The 19833-nt window shown below is 42.0% G+C and overlaps 1 protein-coding gene across 1 annotated transcript in view; it reads right to left on the bottom strand.

The window, feature by feature from the left end:
- celsr1a (cadherin EGF LAG seven-pass G-type receptor 1a) overlaps positions 1 to 19833 on the bottom strand; it is a 135106-nt gene that overhangs the window by 66868 nt on the left and 48405 nt on the right. Inside the window, exons 2-6 of the mRNA XM_008292801.1 lie at positions 13315 to 13664; positions 12930 to 13218; positions 8924 to 9146; positions 6529 to 6644; positions 4012 to 4100 (exon numbers count right to left, since the gene is read on the bottom strand). Coding sequence (XP_008291023.1) covers positions 4012 to 4100; positions 6529 to 6644; positions 8924 to 9146; positions 12930 to 13218; positions 13315 to 13664 — 1067 coding nt within the window. The remainder of the gene's footprint in view (positions 1 to 4011; positions 4101 to 6528; positions 6645 to 8923; positions 9147 to 12929; positions 13219 to 13314; positions 13665 to 19833) is intronic.

The following is a 19833-nucleotide window of genomic DNA, read 5'->3' as shown; positions in this document are numbered from 1 at the left end:
AGCTTATATTCCTTTTACACTTTATCTTTATTACATATTTTCATGTGTCATATTTATTTTCATGTGCAGCATTTCAGCAGCAAGTGCAATATCACCTGACTCCCTCTGTGTTGCCAGTAATATTTAGTCTTACTTTTTATTTTCGCTGATTTATTTTGGCTAAATGTATTATAATTGGTGCTATTCTACTAGGCACCACTATTTCTAACTTATTCCTATTTAATCTATATTTTTGACATAAAATATTGAGAAAATACATCCACAACTTAATCGTATTGTGGAAAATGTTTAATTTCTATTACAGATAAAAGAGCTGTGCCACACAAAACAACTATATTGTGTGACTAATACTGAGAATCTAAACTGTACCTGCACCAACTTGTCTGTGTGGTGCCGCCTGTTTTAATTTAGAAAGCTCCATAAATCTCCACCTAAAAACCAATTACGCCGTAACCAGGCTACGTTTGAAGGCCTCTAATCCGACCGGGCTGCTCATCCTGGAACAAAAATATCAATCAAGCGGGCCAAACTACCAACAGACGGAGAACACAAAACCAGAGCGGGAATGTTCTTCATGTGTTTGCTGCTGTGCAGGACATGAATGTGGATCACATCATACCTGCAGAGCTCTGATCTCTTGTCTCTCGGCTATGCCAGCGATGCTGCCTGTGGACAAAATGGATCTAAGAGCAAACATGTGCGCGCCCTCGTTCGTGTACGTACATTCACATGTCAACACGTCTAATCTATTGTGAGAACATTGCTGCTCTCTGCCGTATACATTTCCTCTAATCCCTGCAGCAACTGATGCGGGATTAAATTACCATCAATCACTCTGATCAGTCAGCACATGAAGAATAGCTGACCCTGTGTCAGACCCTACAGCCGCCCTCGGGGCTAATTTAACGGAATGTGTCACCAGCTCTGCAAATCACTGCATCTGCATTAAGACTGTTGGAACGCGGCCGCCCTGAACGCCACGAGGACGAGGCCGAGATACCAACGCATGTGGGTGTTTGCTTGTATCTGCATGTCAGGCGCCCATCGGATCAGGGGGAAAGAGAAGCCTGAAATCTGCTAATTAATCTCTCGTTTCCACAGCGACTGCATCACAACCCAGCAGACAAACTAAACAGAAGAAGTCCTCATTGTCAACAGACAAATAACACCTGCAGCAGCTTTCAGTCATTGTCTCTGCAGCATCACTGAGGAGGTGAAAACATGGACGTATGGTCTTAAACACACGTCAAACAATAGATACAGATGTGACCCTGCAGCGAACACGGAGCTCCGCATTCATCACCTTTGATGAATACGTCCCCGTCAAGGCGGCTAACGACGCTACGGGGCCCTGTAGCCGGTTGACACGAGAACACAACCTGTGAAATGTGAGAAGGTTTGCACTGTAGGCGAGCGTTAGCCCAACAACCAGAGCACTACTCTCCTTAACAAGCTGCACAACACAGGCGGTGCTGAAACCCGACGCCGAGGTCGGGTCGGCCGAGCTGCGGCTTCCAGCAAGAAACAGGCAGAAAGTCAAGACGGGAAAGAATGAAAGGACGGATCGATGACTTCTGTCGCGCACACCTGTTAGCGGATTAGCTTAAAAAGGCTACGTGATGAAGCTAGCGTGTGCTAATGAGGGTAGAGACCATTAGAAAGAGCGGAAAGTAGCTTTAAATGGTTCAAACTGGTCTCTAGCAAATAAAGAATGGAGATATTTCCCTTATTAGTGATGATATAATTCAACTTATGGGGTAAAAATGGGGGAAAAATAATAATTTTCTGGTCGCTCGTGGACCCAAGTCATAAAAGAGAATTAATCATCTCATAAAAATGGAGTAATTTTCCGTAATTAAAATAAATTTTCAGCCCTTATTTCACATTAGCTCATGTGTATTTTCTTTAATTTAATTTAATTTTAATTTTACAGTTTAATGAAGGATATTTATATGTGTAAAATCAATTCCCATTAACATATAATGAATGTGAAAACGTCTGTAATATGCCAGATATCTGTCATTTAACAAATAAATCTACGTAAAATTACAGCGTCAATACTTTTTAATTTTTTAAATATAATTTTGTAAAATTTTATTATATATATTAAAATATTACAGATGTAGTTTACAGTACAAAACTTGAATTTGACGGTTTCATTTATTAAATAAAATATTTTATTTTAATATTTTAATCTAGTCTTTTAATATCATTTTCTTTCAAAAAATTTCCTTGTATTTGTATTTTATTTCCATACAATTCATGCTTTTTATAATACCGTAATGCTATTTTATATTCGGCATGTACATTTTTGTATTTTTCTTAATATTTTTTGTGTATTTTAAAGATCTGACCAATAACATATAAAATAAAAGGGAAGAATTTGCTCAAATACGTCGCAGTGTGCTCTGCTGTCATACACAACATTGTCATTCTGTTACTCTAGACTCTGACCCAGTTGATGTAATCATCGATTTGACACTAAATCACCACCAGCAGCTGCCAAACGTGAAATTCAAAGTTACATTCAAACGTATAACAAACAAACAGAGAGCATACGATAGCTTGTACTTCCTCAGAAGGACAGCGTTATCTTATTTCCCATCTGGTTTAATGTTATCAGAACAACGCCCGCGGGCTGTGGAAGTTTGTCGGAAAGCAACACCAGCGACAGATTGCAGTTTAAGCCCTTTTAATATAATATTACAGCCGAGGAGGACACATGAGCTCGGCTGCGAAATAATTACTGACTCTTTTCTCGATTTGGTGAAGAAGCAAGACGACCGTCGTGGGAACTTCTGCAAAAAAAAAGACTAAGACGCCTTGTGGTTGTCGGTGATTAAGATTAAATTTAGATTGCCCCAGTATTTAAGTATCTATAACCACATGAAGAACATCGACATACTTCAGCTGTCTGGTGGAAGTTTGCTGAACTTCTGACCCTTGAAGCTGAAACCAGGTCCCTGAGCTCCTTTCAGAGGAGCTGCGCGATAAGTCAGCGTCGAAGACAGAGTTCACGAGTCAAACCTGCACTGTAAAGATAATCTCCCGAATCTGCTGTCAAGGTCAGTTGCCTTGGTAGCTTCAAATAAAAGTCACATTTCATGCATTTGCCTGCCGATGATTCATCTCCTGAACTCACAGACCCACAACACAGTCTGACTACGGAATGATTTTACCAGAAAAAGAGCAAAAATTCAACTTGACTCTTGATGTTTTTGTCGCCCTAAAGAGGAAAAAGGTTAACCCTCTGAACCCCTGTCATGTTTTCACTCACTGTGGATTCATTTTTCTCTGAGATATAAAGTCCTGCACCTCGATGGAAACAGAACAACCACGACTAGAAGGACAGAGAACTCAGAAATGTCTCTGATGCAAGATGACACAGTTAGAATGCAATAACTCATTAAAAGTTGAATTTCTTTGATTATTTATTTTACAAAATTGAGGGAAAAAAATGGAATCAACACGTGAAACTTTTTTTTTAAAGTCTCCAGCAGTGTTATAAACGCTGTAAAACAAAAACATGGCAGCTCTACGTACTGTGGATGTTTTACTATTTACATGTTTAATTTATTTCCATACATGTCTCCTATCTGCTCAGTGTACACACAGCCTACAGTTCATCCTAAAAATCCCTGAATTTATGTCAAGTGATTGTTGATCACAGCTGAGTCAATCAAGATTTCTTAGTTGCGGCAAGGAGGGCAGAATTTTTTGTTTTTTGCAGAATTTGCCTCGTGTAAAAGCTTTATTTTTGGCTTTTTTTTTCCCCTAATGAAACATGCAGAATAAAATGATAATGATGAAATGCCCAAATTTTAACCTGGTTTAAAGGACAAGGTGAAATTCTTCCTGTTTTTACTTTTTTTTTTTTACTCTGATAAACAGTGTTTTTTAGAAAAAAAAAAATAGCGTGCCTTTCAAATGAACTGGCGAGTTCAGGGTTCAGAGGGTTAAAAACTGAAGGAGAAGGAGTAAAAGGAGCAGCAGCACTGGTGGGTTTCTTACCTTGTTGTAATAATGAAGCTGCACAGAATGCCACTGGCCGTCGCTGACTCCACCCGGGATGTAGGGAGACACTGTGGTCTTCGTCTCACCTGGATGACGAGAAAAGAGGGGGACGAAGAAGAAGAGGAGAGGGATGGAAGGTGGAGGACAGAGGAGAGGTGAGAAGGATGGGAGGAGAAATGAACAAATAGGAGGAGAATAGGAAGCAGGAAAGAAGGGAGGAAAGAGAAGGAAACATCAAACATCAAGTGTAATATAAATAGTTGATTCCAAGGCTGTGTAGGTTTATGTAACAGCAGCTTTAAGAGGAATAAATAAACCACAATCAGGAAAGAATTAATTTTTTAAAAAGCTCATTTTTAGCTTTAATCGACTTATAAAAGCCTCAAAATGATGGCACCTGTGAAGCTACAAGTTTTGCCTGAAAGTGCTACATGAAGATTCATAATATATTATATTATTAACTAATAAATAACCTGCTTTACATGCAAGTGGAAGTAGTTTTGAAAATCATTGTATTTTATGTCTGCCTTCACAATAAGAGTCTGCATTAAAATATGTTCATTCTACAGGAGATTCACTGTAATAAAATGGAAATAAAACAAGTATTTATACCTGTAGAGGGAAAAATGAGTTGAAAAGTATTTAATTTTGGAAAAAATCAAATATCGTGCATTGAACTTTAGCCCATCAGTTCCATCAGATTCAGTGAAACCTCATCTTTCAACACTTATGAGCTTTAAAAAGTTAAACAGCCTCACTTTAATGCCGCTAAGCAAGAGGAAGTTTGCTCGGAGAAATTCTAAACTGCATCCCACAGCTTATTGATAAGTTACCATTAAAGACAAACAACATCCAACGTGGACAAACACAACCGCACAAACGCAAACACACAAAGACCATAAATCCGCCGTTGGGGGGGAAAATCCAGTGTTAGTCGGCGGTCATCGACGGCTCCAGGCGAGAAGACTGCAGGAGCACAATGGCAGCGGATTTACTGAAGGTTTTACTGTGTTTGTCAAAGGCAGGAGCAGCCTGGGCACAAATCCACCACGGCCAAACTCGCAAGTCGTGCATGTGCGAGTCTGATGTCCCGCTTCAAAGAGGAACGCCGCAAAAAAACGTTCCTCATTAACCGTGACTCATGATTGGTTTAATTTGATGACTCATGCATTCAGTGGCATTACAGTTTTTGAAGCAAAAGTCTTGGCTTCTCTCCCGAACGGGCTTCACCCAACATAATCGCATCGGAGCGGATTCCTTCCCTGTAAGGTACCATGGGAAAGTAGAGCTGCTCTGAAAACAACGTGTTTGATCTGCACTTCAACAGTTACCGGTTTGAACAATCACTCTGGGTGTGTTTGCTTGCACTGGAGCGAATATGTACATCTTTTTTTGTTGCACGGAGCGAAAGTGTTGTGGGCTGGTTGGTTGTTTTTGTTGGCCAGTTTAGTGTCTGTTCCCTCATTAATCAGTCTGGCGGCTTCTTTGCTAACCACACCCGTTCCTCTCGCACAAATGATCAAACTCTGGGACTTTGGGATACAAATCAAAAGAAAGCGCACACTGATAACAACTATTTAGCTCTGCGAAAGCCACTTTAGATAAAACGCACTTACACCTGTGTTAATGTGCTTACAGTGTAGCTGATAGCTGATATAGGACGTTATTGACACACTTGCAATATGAGAAAAAGCAGCTGACTTGCGTTTGTAAAGAACGAATCATTCTGGCATGATTGGGGGGATTTTGTAGGGAAGTGCGTCTCCATCAGAAAGTTTTAGAAGTTTTCTCAAATAGTTTCTTTTTTCTCCTTTGGATGGCCTTCAAATCTGGATTTGCACTTGTCAAACAGATCTGTGGCGCTGATTTAAATGGTCAAACAAAGCACTTGTGTGGCGTCGTTAAGTGCAAACTGCTGCCAACAGAGTCCCTGTTTATGGTCCAGATCGTTGTTTCTGTTGTCCTGCTGAAGGATTGTGTTTCTTTCTGCAATTAAATCTTCGTCTTCAGTGTTTCTCCCTGACTCTGCTGTGCACATTTGGAGCTTGCATGTTAGCAAACTCTGATTTCGAAATAAAGTTTGAAAAGAGCACTTAGATTGGAGTGAGTTATGCTCCATCAGCGAGACTTCTCATGTATGATACAAGGAGAAACTATGCGAGTTTCTGTTTGTATGAAGCAGCATGACTTTACTTTGCAGATATGCGCATGCAAAGAGCGCAATGTTGACGCTAAAGTAACGGCTGCATTCCATATCGTGTACTTCCTCTTTGGTCTTTAGGTACGTACAAAGAAATTATTGTTTCAGGCAGTTTGCATACAATTTGATGGCACTACTTTGTCATAATGTTGCACCTTAACCTTATGCATGTACATATGGGACGTAACTGTGCAGAAAATTGAGGTTCAGAAGGACCAGTAAAGCACCAAGTAGGACATCTGGGTATTTTTGGCATTCTGCATTTGATGTATTGGAGCACACGACACACTCCACAGACATTACGGGAGTCTAACCTCCAGAGAACGTGAGCTGAATCTGCTCGTCGATGATCTCCAGGGCGATGAAGTCGTGTTTCTCGTTGAACCTGCCGTTGTAGAGCAGCAGAGCGTTTCTTTCTCTGGTAGCAAACCTGCAGAAGAAAGACGAATGTTAGATGCTTTATTGCACAAACAAAAACGTTCAGATTTTTGTCGGCCGAGCGAGTTTCAGCTGTTTTCCTTCGTGCATCCTGTCACATTTCTGAGCACCTTTCCAACTCCAACAGAGCTGGACTGGAGGGGTTGGAGACCTTGCAGATAGCTTTATGACTCAAGAGCTCTTGAGGAAAAGTCACTTGGAAAGGAAAGGCAGGAAGTGTAGAGCCGGCGGGCCGCCGAGAGGAAACGGCTCCTCTGCTTTAGGTGATGCATGGGTATGTGAAAGAGGGACAAAGACCTGAAGAACGAGTCGACGTTTGATGATTTCAGCGCCGTCTGTGTGTTTGGACTGTAAGGTGAGGGCAGAGGAGTCAGCCGACAGATGCCAGCGAGGGCAGGAGGGCAGGAAACCAGGACGGCTGCAGCCAAACACCGATAAGGGAAACTCATCACACAGCCTTTCCTGTTTTCACCGCGCTGCAAACCTTTTCTCACCGTCGACGAATTCGCATTATCAAATCCCACGTCGCACATTACTGGTAATGAAACACGCCGTCAAAGATTTTTTTTTCTCTTCATTGTATTTACAGCGCGAGTGCTGCAAACTGGATGAACCGGGGTTATTTCACCTCCAGCGGTTTCAGTTTGTTTGTGAGTGTGAGAAGCAGCACACCTCGTAAAGTTCACCTGCAGTGTGTGTTACCGTCTTCCTGCTCGCTGCTAAATGTGCGTCTGCATGCGCGAATCCAGAGGAGGGAACTGAGACACAATGGAAAAGTGTGCACATGTCTCGGCACGCCCCGGCTGACACACTTTAGTTTCTCTGAACTCAACTGTGTTTAAAATACCATTTACTACACACTCACCGCTACATGTATCACAGCCGTATTGTGCTGCTGACGCTAAGCTAAGAGCAGCTAAGGTACATGTTTTGTAGAATTTTACCTAACTTTTAAAAATCTCCATTGAACTCCACTGAAGTTTTAATTTAGTAAGTATAAACAAAAATATTGTTGATTATGGAAAACAAACTTAAAAAAGTAACATTAAAAGACAAGAACTATGACTAAAAGTCTAGAAGCTAATGGACACATTACTGTTTTACACAGTCTTTTTTTGGTCCATTTATGTGTTCGAACTAAGTTTTACATCTAAAGTTATCTGTCTATCAATAATGTTATCTAATGTTATTGAAAGAAACAGATTTATGCATTAAAATTATCTACAAAATTACAAAGAAGTTGCAACAAAGCAGCTGAGATCAACTGCAAACATAAGGCAGCAGGTGACATTTTATAAAAATCAAAGCCAGTGTTGATCAAATGCTGTTAATACTGTAAGACAAGGGATGTGGATCTAATATTAGCATCACTTTTAGTCATATTTTATGATTAATGAAGTTATTCTTTAAAGAAACACTGAATAAGCTGCTGCTCTTCAGTGGACAGAGTAGATAACTGTGATAATGCTAATGCTAGTTTAGCAGCGAGTTAGCAGTTCAGTGTATTTGAAAGCATTTTGTAAACCCTTACTTTCAAAGGCATTATAGAAACAACATTATTATCATCAGCTGATTTAGCTATCATTGGCAAGCTACAGCTGCTAAAATATGCTAGCTGTTGCTACAGCCAGAACAGTGCTGCTGCTATGGTTTTAGCCAGCTTGATATTGAGGATTTTTTTTTAGAAAATAAAGAGAAATTTAGAGTGCTATGTTTTCAGTCATGGTAACCTGTATAGGTATGTGCCATGTGAGAATGGAAAGCTCGACAATTAGTCATTTAAAAGTGTTTTGGTAGCTCGTGGTAAACGCTGACCGTATATAAAGATGGAAAAGCTCTTCACAATGTTACTCATGGGTTTCCCAGCTTCTGTTTAATTCAAGTATGAGCGTAAGCTGGAAATTAATGGACTACACTATCACTAAAAGTGGCCTCTCTCTTAATTCTACATAAATTTGAAGCCTTCATACAATCTAAATTGGTGAGTTGTATGAACTTTTTTTGCTGAACAGTTATCACGAACAAGAAAATTAGCTATAGAAACCAAAACTACGTTTGTACCAGGCTGTAAACGTGATTATTTCAGCTGTAAAGTTGCACATTTTAACATGGGGGTCTATGGGGATTGGAGCCGGTCTCAAGTGGCCATTTGAGGAACTGCAGGTGCTGGCACTTCATTTTTTAGTTCAGAAGCCACATGGTAGCAATAGCAAAGAAATAAGTTGACAAAAAATGAACCCAAGAAGGAAATACTTTTAAGAAACTACTTACGTGAAGGAGACGGTGAAGTGGAACCTCTGTCGTAGGCCTCTGAAGGTGATGAAGGACTGTCCGGGGAAGCTGCGGGTCGTCATCTCACAGTAGGGCTTCTCGAACTCCCCTAGTGGACACTCGCACATGAAACCACCCGCAAGCCGGTTGACGCACTTGCCGCCATTCCTGCAAACCCCGGGAACACACCGGTCCGATGACGCATTCAGCTCGCAGTGCTCGCCTACAAAAATAACAGGAAAGTTAGTTAAACACAAGTTGGATGTGTTTTAATGAATGCATGCTTGAACGGATGACATCTTCAAACGCTATTTGTACGCTGTAAGATAACACTGTGAGATGTGTATCTCAGTGGCATTTCATCGATTTCCTATCATCACTTCATCTTTTCTGTGAAGCGTGTTGTCCACCGTTGACTGAAATATAAACTTCATGTCAGCTGGTTGGAATTCGGTTGTTTTAACAGGACGCCTTCGGTTCTCAATCAAGCACATTTATACATCTGATTCATGCTTTCTCCTCCTGAGCCTGCAGGTTAAACACAGCTTTAAATTCTGTTCTTAAAGACACCGTTAAAACAAGAAAGGTTGATCCCCATCTAAACATTTGCGACACTGACTGTTTATAGGCCTTTTCAGGGGAGTAAAGGTCGAAGCCACGAGATGATTTAGCCATATTTGGACAGAACAAGGAAGATGGGCGATAAAGAGGAGAGTAAGGAGAGTGGAAAGGAGGACGAAAGCGAGACAGAAACCAAGAAAGAATGAAAGAAAAGTCAGGGATGGAAAACATTCCTCCATTAAGTCCGATCCCTGGCTGAACTCAGGCTGATACCTTTAAACTGTACGAAGATCAGATAACGGCTGATCTGTTAAATCCTTCCTAGCATCACTCAAGCTCGGGGTTTAAGTAGTTACAGGAAAAAATCCACTTTTAAATAAATGCACTGCATTCCAGGAGTTATTTTAGCCTTTGCGTTGTTTTGCTTTCACGTGTGCCCACTTTAACTGTCCAACAACTCCGAGAATAACATGAACTCAGAATTTATGGTCAGACGCTGTAGCTGCGCTGCATGCTTGAGTCTGAGGAACTTTGATTTATGTTGGTTTTTATTTGCGGATGTGCAGCAGTTGTTGGAAAGAAGACATTCAGAGGACGTTGCATCCATTGTGTGAAGACTGACCAGCAGCATTCGTTACAACATAAACCTGTCAATCCATTTATGAGATGCTTTGCTTGGGTTACATTGGATTCAACTTAATTATATTTACACATACAGCACCAATTCACAACCCTCTGAGTGAGCTTTTTGGTGATATTGGCAAGAATAACTCCCTTTATTGGGAAGAAACATCCGGCAGAACCGGGTTCAGGGAAGGCAGACCATTTGCCCCGACTGGTTGGGGTGAGGTTAAAATGGAAACAAAACAGGACAGCAGGCAAAAAACAGAAAAATGACAATTAGTCCAGGCGTCGTCAGACCTTCCAGAGCAGTAACAAACCTGGAGACTTTGGCCCATCAGTTAGTTGTACCTCGCTATTTTCAAAGTGGTCTCCATAAGTTTGCCCTTCACTTGCTAACTACCTAACTGCGGCTGCATGCCGATATCAGATTTTTTATAATACATTATCTAATTGTGTTCTTACAGTAGTGGGTTCCTTCATGGGAAATTCCTCCTAAATGACCATCTGGATCTAGCTTTGTCCAAAATAAGCTAGATGGGCCCAAGCTTCCTGGCTCTGCTCATTGAAATTCCTCCACTAATACACCATCTTTTTCTGTCTGTAATATTATTTGAGATAGGTGCCTCGGTGTCCCATGCAGTGTTGTGTGTCAACTTGCTGTCCAGACAAGATCTCTCGAACACAGACTCCCCAACACCACAGCTTGGAACCAGCTAATGGCCCTTCTCTCTGCAGCATAATCCTTTTTTTTCGGCGCAGGAATTATAAGGATCTGTTTCCCTGTAATGTAGGAAACCTAAGGAGGACAGAGCGGGCCCCTGCTGTCATCAGGCCCATAATGGCCCCTGATGGGCCGTGACTATCTGGAGTTGAACTGTGACCTTCAAAGAAGGGACACCGGGATGTAGGTAAGGGAAATATGATGGGTGAGTGCAGGAGATGGACATGGTCAGCAGGAGGAAAAGGCGAGAAGCCCTGTGAGTGACAAAGGCAGGTATAATCAGGTAATTGCATCAGATAAGATAGAGGAAGAGAACCAGAGGACGGACAGAGGGAGAAGAAGGATGAGGGCTGTCAGAGGCCGTCCAGGCTCTATTAGGGAGAGACAGAAGAGCGGAGACAGTCAGTCAGGTATCAGATGTACGAAGGGGAAGTATGGGAGGAAGATCACTGACATCGGGAAATATTTTTGCAAAGTGATTTCAATGGGAACGATGAAAGCTTCCAAGTATTCTCATAGCTCATTTATCACATGAATGCTGTGCGGAGCCACAGGAACTCACAGTTTCCAGGCAAAACTGCTGTAAAAATCAAAGTTTTCAGTTGAAGTTACCCTGTGTATAGATTTAATGCGAATAAACACAGTTATGATTACATTAATAGTGTATCCTAACCAAGTGTTAAATGCATTTTGTTCCTCAAAAAAAGCCTTGCGATGCAAATATTTGGAATATTTCCATTTTTCAGATCCACGTTTGCTACCTGACAGGCTTTTTGGTGCATTTTCCTGCATTTTTCTGCTGCATGTTTCCATTTTGCTAATGCACTGAAGTTTTTTTCTCGCACATTTCTGCATTTTTCTAGCGCAGTTTTGCATTTCTCTGGTGGGTTTCTGCTTCTTTGTACTGCATTTCTACTTTTTGCTAGTGCATCCTTGGTTTCTGTTAGTACAGTTTGATGTTTTGTTTGTTTGTGCAACATTTTATAAGTGCATTTCTGCTTTCCTGATATGTTTCTGCATTTTTTTTAGTGTATTTCTACATTTTGCTGGTGCATTGCCGAACTTCCTCGCACACTGATGCAACCAAAGCTAATCTCATAATCCTATGAACCCACACTGTGTTACACACTGTACTATTATTACTTTACAAAATAGTTTGGGGGATGAAGTATATGATTTGAATATTAGCCCATCAATAACTCTGCCTATTGTTCAGCTCTTGGTGTTCTTTTGGAAACACTTTCTTGCTGGATCTGGAAACCACACTGCTTTTGGCAGTGAGACCAAACAAAAACTGTGAGGTTGTGGCGAGCCAGACAGCCAAAATAAAGATGAGCTGAAACATGTTAACACACTCCGAAGTGCCGAGATCGGTGAGAATTGTCTGGATTTGTCATCACAAGCGATTCCTTTCACATTACACACCGTCGTGTTCTAACTGGGAACGGAAGAATATTGATCAGAGCAGCTTTAAATCACAGCAGATCTGTTGAGTCACCACTTTGGCTCACTGGTTTATGACTATTGCTAGAGAACTTGTTTGCATGCCCGTGATCTTTACCGATCCCAAAAACCTGCTTCCCATCGTCTTTTTCTCTGTAGATAATGATAAAGGAAGAATATTTTGAAGCAATTTCACTACAATTATTGTGAAATTGAAGCAACAATGGCAAACTGGGTTAAATGTTATTTGGGATAAACCTGGTTTGACGAGTGCAGCCTGCATTCCACACACCTCTGTACAGCAATAAATCTACTGTACTGTATGTGTGCGCAGGTGGCTTTACCTGCAGCATTATAAAGCACGTTTTACCTTCCCTGCACCGGGGTCGACCTCAGGCTGCAACAATAGGTGGTGAGAGCTTTTACAACCTGTCAGTGCGGTTTGGCAGTTTTGCTCAAGTTATTTAAACCACCGTCACAAAGAATATGAGCCTTTGCCCATGTTTACAATAGACTGTTAGTTCTCACTGTAAAAATATCCTCTGTGGTATGCTTTCATGAGGTAGTTTGGGTTACATGCAGTATAGTTTAGGTAAAATGGCAGCTCGATTGCCTCGAAAGTCTCGAAAGTCTTCCCAGACGTCTCCTTAAACTCACCGGTGAAGTCTTCCAGACACTCGCAGGTGTATCCTCCCTCTCGGCTGCGACACCTCCCGTTGTTCTTGCAGGGTCCCGAGTAGCAGAGGTCGATCTCGGTCTCGCAGTAGTCCCCGGTAAACCCGAGCGGACAGCGGCAGCGCAGCCCGTTGATGGGGTGGATGGGCCGAAACAGAACCGTGTCGGAGGCGATGAAGGGAGGGGAGCTGTCAAACTTCAGCACCGACACACACTTCATGTAGTTCTCACAGGGCTCCCGGAGGCAGATGTTGTCATCAAACGGCAGCACCTGGAGAGAAGAAGAAGTCAGCATTGATAACATACATTTTTTCATTTCTATAGTATTTAGAATATGTGTGTCCGTTCGTATGTATGTGTGTGTTACCTCCTGAGACGATATCAGCCTGAGCAGAGTCCTGTTGAGGTAGATCTGCTCCTGCAGCTCCTCCGAAGGGAAGAACATCCCTTTGCCGCCTCCAGGCTGCAGCGCCGAGAAGGTGACGTTGAGGATGGAGCCTTGAACGTCGGTGTCGTTCTGGATGTTGAACACGAACACCGCTTCCCGTTTGGTGGAGAGCACGGCCGCCACGCCGTCGAGGAAGAGGCTGAGCAGCGGAGAGAGGAAGCGCTCCTGGGACATGTTCTCCAGACGAACCGTGATGCTGTTGGTCAGCATGTCGTCGGTGATGATGGTGACGCGCAGCGTGCAGAGGGCCACGACGCGATGGAGGCCGTCTGGAAGAAGAAGAAGAAGAAGGAATACTTTCATTAACTGCAACCTCCATGTAGCTTTTTATAGCATGACAACAATTTGCAGTGTTCGAAAGAACTCCAACGATTGCTGCTTAAGTCAACACTTCGAGATTCCAGCTTCTCAAATGTGAATATTTTCGAGTTTCCTATCTCCTGTATGACCTGAGCTCAATATTGTGTCATCTTTTGTCATCTTTGGCCTTGAGAAACACTGATCAACGTTTTGTGACATCTTATAGACCAAACAATTAATCGATTAATCGAGAAAATCAACTCATTCATCACCGTAATGACACTTGCAGCCCTATTTTAGACAGACAAATCTCAAATAAAAGAAGAAATAAAAGGTCTTTTTATAATCAAAAAACCCAAGAGCAGATATAGCACTCAGATCTTGTGGTAAATTTTGAAAGTACAGGCAGGTATTAGCCAGGGCTACATGACTAATTAACCATCAGTTGTTTGGCTTCGTTATGTTTCTGTTAAAACTCTAACCCTAACCCAAATAGCAGAAAAGGGACCACTAACCATAACTTAGTGCTAACACAGCCGTGAAGTGCTTTGGACTGCTGTGGATTTCACCATCTGCAGCGTTGCTTGGACCCAGTCCCGTCTCTTCTGCTGCCCGACAGCCTGACTTGTTTACTGTGTAACACTTTTGCCGCTAGATTGAGTTAAGTCGTTGCCAGTCGGTGTAGATTCAATCTGATTCAAGGCTCGACTGGGAGTAATTAGATCAGTCTAGGATTTCTGCCCCCAAGGGTGCCGGGTCCACTCTCATACCTACTTCTGGCACAACTGTAAGCTCCGGTGCCCTATGGAGGGACGAACAGACGGCTACAGGCTGCAGAGGACGCCGCCCGAGTGAAATACAGCGGGCGACAGGTGGTGAGGCCAGATGAAATTTGCAGGGGGGGAATAATACTGTTGAAGCGTCGCAGGGAGACGGTTCAGATTGCACAGCTTATATATGTGTGGGTGGGTTTGGGGGTGAAGGGGTCGCGGCGAGGTTGGGCCACAGGTGTCCTGTCACTCTCAGACGTAGATGAGGTCATTTCTCAGGACCCTCCTCACAGTCACTCAAACAGTCGGTCAGAAGGGTGTGGACAGGCCGGCTCACTGGGCTAACCACCGGCTAACCGCTAACGAGACTAGAGGTCAACTCCAACTACATCCTTGGAGCTTCAGTAGACAGTAACTAGACCTCGCCTTTAGGTTCTTGAAGACGTTTCACCTTCATCCAAGAGGCTTCTATAGGTCTAAAGAATCTGATTAGAGGTGAAACGTCTTCAAGAACCTAAAAGAGAAGTTTAGCTCAGCACCTGGACTTCTCTGTTGGGTTTTCTCATCCTTTCTCCAGCTCTGTAGAACTGAAGAAGCCTCTGGAATGAAATGTCTTCAAGAGCCTAGAAACAGAAGTCCAGTTCCACAACTTTACTATTCCTGAAGACGTTCTTCAGTTCTAAAGAACTGGATGAAAGGTGAACTGTCTTCAAGAACCTTAAGGAGAAGTCCAGTTGCTAAACCTAAAAGAGACAAAGTTCAGTTGCTGAACTGGACTTCTTTCTTTTTTTAGGTTCTTGCAGACATTTCACCTTTCATCCAAGAGGTTCCTTCACTTCTAAAGATCTGGGGAAAGAGTGAAACGTCTTCGAGAGCCTAAAGGGCAACTGGAGGTTTATTTCAGCTTCTTGGAGATATTTCACCTTTGTCCAAGAGGCTTTCCTCCGTTCTAAAGAATCGGATGAGAGGTGAAACACTGTCAAAAGCCTAAAAGAAAAGTCTAGTTGCTGAACTGGACTTCTTTTTTTTTTTCAGGTTCTTGCAGACATTTCACCTTTCATCCAAGAGGTTCCTTCACTTCTAAAGATCTGTGGAAAGAGTGAAACGCCTTCAAGAACCCAAAAGAGAAGTTCTGTTCATGAACCTAAAACAAAAGTCCAATTGCTGAACTGGACTCCTTCTCTAGTGGGTTGTTAAAGATGTTTTACATTTATTTAAGAGGCTTCTTCAGGTTTAAAGAACCACATAAGAGGTGAAACATCTTCGAGAGCCTAAAGGGCAACTGGAGGTTTATTTCAGCTTCTTGAAGATTTTTCACTTTTGTCCAAGAGGCTTCTTCCGTTCTAAAGAATCGGATAAGAGGTGAAACATCATCAAAAGCCTAAAAGAAAAGTCTAGTTGCTGAGCTGGACTCCTCTTTCAGGTTCTTGAAGATGTTTCACCTCTCATCCAGCTCTGTAGAACTGAAGAAGCCTCTGGAATGAAATGTCTTCAAGAGCCAAAAAACAGAAGTCCAGTTCCACAACTGGACTTCCCTTTAATATTCTTGAAGACGTTCTTCAGTTCTAAAGAACTGGATGAAAGGTGAAACGTCTCCAAGAACCTAAAAGGGGAAATCCAGTTGCTTTCTACTGAAGCTCCGAGCAATGCAACGACCTGCATGACTGTAGAATCTACACAGACAACTCTGACTACGCCAAGATTAATAACTCACAATATGGAGTAACATGAAGCTCAGTTAGTTTCATGCAGCCGAACATCTGCTGGCTCAGTGCTGAGGGGAAAAAATCAAGACGGAATCACGCACTGAAACCCAGGCACAGATTTCCAAGTCACTCTGCAGGACGGTGACATTCAGCAGCAGCTGTGGTATACTGGGCTGCTGTAATGTGCTGCTCATTCAACGCGGCGCTAACAGACGGAGTGTGTGTTGGCCGCTGTGTTTATTTCTCCGCAGCGCTCAACACCTGTCTCTCACCGTGTGACTGGGAATACAATGTTATCCCACTTGCCGTCACACATCCATCACCTGGCACACTTGAATACGCACATCCTGCACGAAGGCCACACAATGAAGCAGGGGAGCTATACTGTATGCACTCGTGATTTAGGAATTAAATCCGTCGACTGAACACACACATACGCTCGAGTCAAAACACTACACAGGTCACATCATCGAGCCGAGTGGGTCCTGACACAATCTGTTACCACTGACGCCAAACCAAACACGACAGTTTAACTCCGTGCAGCACAAACACAACTTTTAATTTACATTTATATACTCCGGCTCATATGCTAAGCAGTCTTTTTTTGCTCATTTTTACTCACTGTGGGCTCATTTTTTACTGCAAAACAAAGTCCTGCACCTCTATGGAAACAACACAACCATGACTAGAAGTAGAGGGAACTCAAGAATGTCTTCTGTGCCATCTGATAAAGTTAAAATGGCATAAATGAGGAAAGAAGAAAAACGGAAGCTGCAATTTGTTGATTATTTAGTTTTATAAAAATCAATAAATAAACAAATGAATAAATAAAAACTGTCATTAACATTTTTCCAAGTGCCAACATGTGGTAGAACTACCTGAAAAAAATATATACAAGCATTTAACATTGCAATTTATTTTCCCGTTTTTCTTCTCTTGGCTCTTTGTAAACACAGCCTGCAGTTCAAGCGATTTCAGCCAAGAGGTCTCTGAATTTTTGCCGTGTGCTTGTTGGTGGCAGATGAGTCATGTAAGGATTGACGGTTGCGGCACAGAATGCAGAATTTTTTGTTTTTGATAGAATTTGTTAAGCACCAATTGTTTATTTTGGTCAATTTTTTTAAAATGAGACATGTCAAATTTTAAAAAAAAAGAAAAAAAAAGACGAAATTGCAAGTTTCAGCTTAGATTTGGATGTTTTCTGATAGAATAAGTTAAAAGTTGAGAATCTAATGGTGTGATAGCTACATTTTTTATTTTTTTATTTAACATGCCTTCTAAAGTTATTATTCCAATACAGGAAGTAATATACAAATCATGCATTTATCAGAGAGGTATGGATCTTAGGAGGCTCTAGGAGGCTGCTATGACATCCAACGATGACAACACATGACAGAAACGATAATAAAAAGCGATAAAGCAGAATTTACGAGGCAGAAATCACATTAGCTGTTAAATCACCAATAACAACATCATCAATGTGTCGTGTAAAAGAAGAAGGCAGTGGCTCTTAGATTTATGCCGGGCTAAAAGAAATAATATTTTAGTCCATAAACCCCGTTTACAAGATAGCTGTTTGTTTCCTTTCTCTTTCCAGTGACATCCCAGCCCTCACTATTTATAGAGCCCACCAGCTGCTAGCATGGGATCACACATACATGCAGAGGATGGGCTGGACCGTGGAAAAGGGTGTGTCACCGGGAGACGCCATGGAAAAAACATTCCCTGTGTGCAGTGATGCCACCTCCAACACACACATGTATGTAGGTACAGACACATAAAGGTTTAACAGGATTCACTGCTACAGAAAGAGTTCGAACCCTCTGAACTCCGGCAAGACGGTTTGAAAGGTGGATTATCTTTAACAGAAACACCTAAAAACACCATTTATCACAGAAAGAACTGTTATATTTTCAACTTTATTATCAACTTGCTCATCTGTGATGCGTCGCTTTATTGAAAAACTCAATCAAATCTAAGCTTAGCATCAACATATTTCAACAAAATCACTTTATTCATCATTTATCACATAAAAATTGAACCAAAATACAGTTTGCTTTCACCAGATTCTCCAAAAAACTGAAAATTCGTCAGTGCAACAGTGAGGCCATTCGTGACTCATCTGCAAAAAACAATCATGCGACAAATAATCAAGGATTTTTTTTTTTTTTTAGCTGGACTGCAGGCTGTGTTTCCACGTAGGAGATTGGAGACAAGTGTAGAAATACTTATAGTGTGTAGAAAAATCATAGTGTTTAGTAAAACTCTGGGATCCTCAGTGCAACTAAGAGGCCGTTAGTGGGTCGTGACACTGACGACTCAAATTCAGGGGCTTTTAGGTTGAACTGCAGGCTGTGTTTTGCTCGGAACAGAACAAGCATGCAAACAAATAAAAATGAAAAAGAAACTGAAAATATATATATTATATGTGGAGCCATAATTTTTTTTCCCAGTATTGGTGACACCTGTGGGCACTTGGAGAGATATTAGACATTTTGATTGCAGGTTTTTTCCACTTTTTGAAAACTAAACAATGAAAGAAACTGACCTCTTATTATAATAATTTTATTTTTCTTCAGTGATTTATGGCTGTTTAACTGTGTTATACTGCATAGAAGACATCTTTGAGTTCCCTCCACTTCTAGTCATGGTTGTTCTGTTTCCATAGAGGTGCAGGACTTTATATTGCAGCAAAAAATGATCCCACAGTGACAGGATTTAAAAAAACGCACAACTTGAGGTTCAAAGGGTTAACAGGCCTATTAAGCCTGGTGCATAAAAGCTGCAGCGCTGCACATTGTTGAAACTGTTTATTAACTACACATACGGTCTTATCTGAACTAACAGACAAGAATCAGCTCTGCTGCTCAGCCCCAGTAATGACCCCCAGCATGTTGTAGTCCACATTATGACTCACTTATTGCACTTCTACAGCAGCAACAAATACAGTTAAACACACTAAATAGATCAGTTACTTCAAACGATATCAACACACAAATAGGTGTTTCCAGTGATTTGCATTAATTATTGACAAAGCCAGAGGAGGCGTATCGGCGGGCCACACATTCAGAGGGCTGCAGTGCAGGTGGTGAAGGCTGCGGCCGTGATAAGAGCCGTTAATGAGCTGTGAAGCAACACGCTGCTGGTCGTGTATCTGGACAAACCAACACACACAAGAAGCTAATAAATGTGTCGACAAAGCGTCCCCGACCACGCTGTCTCTGCGGTTTGTGGTCGTCCACTCCTGCTCAGACACACATTGCGGCCAGCTGTCGCCATGACTGACAAGCACACACAGCGTTTAACAACACGCAAATCTGGAGACACGCAACATGTACGGAACATATGTGGGCAGAAATCTGGCCTTCAAGCTGGTACAGTTTCACTTTCAGGCAGAATAGCAGCGTTATTATTAAGTTATCGTAATCCCTGATAGGACAACAGTTGTGCGCTGTGGAGACACAACTCTGGTGGCCGCCCTCCTCCCAAACTCCCCCCGGTGTAAAACCAACAGCAGTGTTTGGTCAGTTAGCGACAGGACGGCCAGTAAAAGGGCAGAAAACAAACAAGACATCTGTAGCCGCGACAGGTTTCAGAGAGGTGACAAGCCCACCAGAGAGACGCACAATTTACGCCTCTGACACACAATCCTCCTAAAAAAA

This window comes from Stegastes partitus, unplaced genomic scaffold (assembly GCF_000690725.1).
Source record: "Stegastes partitus isolate 25-593 unplaced genomic scaffold, Stegastes_partitus-1.0.2 Scaffold833, whole genome shotgun sequence".
NCBI lineage: Eukaryota > Metazoa > Chordata > Actinopteri > Pomacentridae > Stegastes > Stegastes partitus.
This window is presented reverse-complemented; position numbering and strand designations above follow the sequence as displayed.